The 3,708-nt window shown below is 38.1% G+C and overlaps 1 protein-coding gene across 1 annotated transcript; it reads right to left on the bottom strand.

Annotated features, from left to right (window-relative positions):
* Window positions 1-267: 267 nt before the first annotated feature.
* On the bottom strand, window positions 268-3,036 carry LOC137717476 (serine carboxypeptidase-like 45). The gene is made up of 10 exons (XM_068456860.1): window positions 2,750-3,036; window positions 2,459-2,557; window positions 2,225-2,320; window positions 2,026-2,118; window positions 1,842-1,912; window positions 1,472-1,753; window positions 1,271-1,386; window positions 990-1,088; window positions 773-890; window positions 268-680 (listed from the first exon to the last, which is right to left on the bottom strand). Exons 1-10 carry the CDS (start codon window positions 3,000-3,002, stop codon window positions 522-524), a joined length of 1,386 nt encoding a protein of 461 aa, XP_068312961.1. The 5' UTR covers window positions 3,003-3,036; the 3' UTR covers window positions 268-521.
* Between the last annotated feature and the right edge of the window lie 672 nt (window positions 3,037-3,708).

Genomic DNA, 3,708 nt, shown 5'->3' with positions numbered 1-3,708 from the left:
GTAATAAGGAGCTACACCAAACAAGAAATCAAAGATATAAGTAACTGTTATGTTGAGAACTAAAAGCAGGCATGGTGCAAACAATTCTTCGCGAGGGTATATCCAGCAGGTGAGGCAGAGGAAGAAGAAGAACAGTAAAATCCTTGGAGGAAACAATTTTCTTTCGGTGAAGAGAAAAGAGAAATGGTTAGAGAGTCGTACTGATAACGTGTTATAAATAGGCAAAAGTTAGAGAAATAACCTTTACTAGGGACAGGAGCGAGGTTGTTGCAAAATATTACACTAATACAAAATGATTGCAGATAAGAGAGAAATAGGAGAATACTGAAAATATTCTATTTTTTCTTTCTTTCATACTCTTATCTTTTGAACACTTGTAATGCTCTATTTATAGAGCAACTACTTCGAAAGCAAACAAATTACACTATTAAGCATATGAAAAATTTACTGTATGCATGTGGGCATACATACCCACTTATTTCCAACAATATATATGTTTCTTCTTGATTTCTGCAATTTGATCAGTTAGTACTTAAGGCTTTTGGCAGTGGCTTTCCTCTCAGAAATGAGGTAAACAGAAGTAGTGATCTCTCTGGCTGCGAAATTGGAGCTTCATGGCCTGCTCCTCTTATGGTAGCGTAAGATAAAGTGTCACCGTATACTTGTGTCCATCCAGCAACCTGAAAAGTTAAAAATTTATGAAGGATAAAAACTGCTAAGACCACAAGTAGATAGTCCGAATTTTCCACTGATATTATATTCACGAACCGACCTGTTTTTCTTGAACCCAGACTCTGTAAGGCACATTCGTTTGTAGCCCCAAGTCCTTTGCCAATCCGTTCACCAGTGTCCGTGTACTCGTTAGTGGAATAATAGAATCTTGATCTCCACTGTGGAAAACATGTAAGATAACTTTTGACAATTTCTAAAAGACTAAGATTATCGAAGATGGCAAGAGTTTTGATTTGTACAATGGTGAGACTCATCACCTGTAAATCAAAACCCGAATTCCAGACTTGACAAGGTCACCTAAAACTGGAAGCATCGGTATTTCATGGTCTTTCATGTCATACTCAAGGACACCTCCGCTGTAAAAGAGGATAATCAAATATAGAAGCACAGTAAACAAAAAAGAATTGCTGCGCAAGGAACATTTCTTCGATCTTTGAATAGTTTGGAGTATAATTGGAATTCTTTTCATGTTTTGATTCATCTTTGGAACCTACTACGTTTATGTGCACCAGTGATTCAAATGAGATGAGATGATTACTTGCTGCAAAATGTCCAATTTGTGACTCGGGCATGAAGCGCCTCCTGTACATCTGGTCGGTTTAAGTATGTAACTATTTCATCTCCGATACAGACATCTATCTTCACTGTTTTTCGCTGCAGATGTGATTGGTGAGTTGGAAGTTTGTATATTAACGTGGAGAATTCAAAAGAAATGAAAGGAGAAAATACCAAGGCTTACCAGTTGGGAAGATTGAGCTTCGACGGATGATAAACAGACATCGAGAGTAACGTCATATTGGTTGATCAAATGTCCAGGGACTTCTCTTTCAAATTGGTTCGCTACTGCATCACAAGCAGGGCTAAGTGGACCACCACGAATTACCTCCTGTCTAAAAATTTCAGAAGAGTTGCAGACTGAAGTCAAATTTTCGAAGGTCGCATCTGATATTAATCCATGAGACCACCAGTACTCTGCTGGTGAGTTGGCATCAGTATTGAATTCGAGAAGAGGATTGCCAATCTGCAAGCAAAAACAGCTCAAGGATGACATCTTAGTCGAAAACATCAACCCCAAAGTCACTTCACCTTTTTGATTCTCGTTTGCTTACTGCTACTGCTTTCAGATTGAACTTCAGTTTTGATTGGATAATGAGTTGTGCAAGCTGGGGAACATAGTGGCCTGGCAGTGAAAAAATGGAATTTTTTAGAAGCGCGTCGTAAGTTTGTACCTTTCGAGTTTTCTAATTGGTCATTAGTGATAGAAATGATGGTTTTACAAGTAAATAATGTTACCTGCATAGCTCTGTCCTGTGATAAACAAATCCCTATTTTTATACTCAGGGAATTCGTGGAACCAGCGCCGAAGGAACTCGAGATTATCTCGTGCTAAAAAGAAGAGAATCTGAACATGATCAGAATGTACATGTTTACTATTTTCGGGTTATATTTTGTTGGTTGAATGAGGATTGAGAAAGTCATATGAAACGAAAACCTGTGATATCGTCGTTCACGAAGCCATAGAATGATTTGTTTGCTGAGTAGGAGAAGCCTACTCCTGCAGGTGACTCCAAGTATAGCATATTTGCTTCTGCAAATATTATATAACAGGAGAAAATCCATCATAATTAGTATCAATGTTACGTCAATAATCGGGAGCAAAATCTAATTAAGAACGAATGTGACACAATTGTGATCACTTAAAAGTATAATTTAATGGATTAATTACCTCTATTCCAACTAAAATCGTTCTTGAGTAAAATGTCTCCGCTTGGTTGAAAAGGTCCGTGCGCGATGAAAGCTCCTCCAACAGATGAGCAACCAGGACCTTCACTTTAAACTCACAAAGCTCAGTTATTTGGTTCGTAATTGTACTACGCAACACGCATTCATTAATGTATAAAATGTTACAAACATAGGCGTCGCTAAGTTGGCTAAAGTAGTAAGAGCAAAAACAAATAACACATGAAATTTTTCCTGTAGGGATTATATTTGAAATTGGATTTGGATGGAAGCTCACCTCCATTGAGCCAAAGAACAAGAGGCTTTGAAGCAGGATCAGTTTGTGCTTCAACAAAGTAGTAAAAAAGTGATCTCCCTTGCTTTTCATCCACAGTTACATATCCTGCATATTGCTGGAAGTTGACTTGTGGTTGACCAGGCAACCTTGTGATTTTATCAGCTTCTTGGAGGGAGTTTTCCGTGGAAAACGCTTGGATGACAGTTGCAAAGACTGCGGCGACGACGACGATACTCCCTCGTTGAGGCTGCATAGAGAGAGAGAGAGAGAGAGAGAGAGAGAGAGAGAGAGAGAGAGAGAGAGAGAGAGCTTCAAATATGAATTGTGGTGTGGGATGGTACAAGTATATAAAGATCTTATCTCGATTTTATCTGGTACCAAGCTGGCTAAGTTGTGTAAGACAAATTGTCCAAGAGCTCACGTATTCAACATATTGTATTGTTCTGACGTGGGTTAGGCGGGACAACTTGTTATGATACCAGTTCATAAATGTTCATGAGTACAACTTGCTCTTGCAAGAAAGGTACTCTACTTTGAGATTCTAAGCGAGTGTTATGCATATAGATAGGGATCGGATGTCTTGAGTTTGATGCATATCACAATACTGCTACACTAGGCAGGGAAGGGATTTCCATTTTTTTTTTCTTCAGAAAATGGGGATTAGTTGTGGCCCTATGGAACCCACTCCGCTTTGAACTTCAACGATCCAAACTGACTATTTTGTAAGTCTTGATTCATAAATCATCCTTGAAACAATTCAATCCGAGACAGTTTGTCCATTTAATTGTCATGCTGAAATTTCAATGTTTATTAGAACACAATGTTTGATGCATATAACAATACTGCTACACCATTTGCCTATTTAATTGTCAAATTGTCACGATAACGTTTCAATGTTTTTTAGAACACAGTGTTTGTCAATTTCTTTGAACTCAATTAGATGCCTCAAATATTTCTAA

Source organism: Pyrus communis, chromosome 15 (assembly GCF_963583255.1).
Source record: "Pyrus communis chromosome 15, drPyrComm1.1, whole genome shotgun sequence".
Classification (NCBI taxonomy): domain Eukaryota; kingdom Viridiplantae; phylum Streptophyta; class Magnoliopsida; order Rosales; family Rosaceae; genus Pyrus; species Pyrus communis.
The sequence above is the reverse complement of the archived record's forward strand: the minus strand, read 5'-3'. Positions and strand labels throughout refer to the sequence as shown.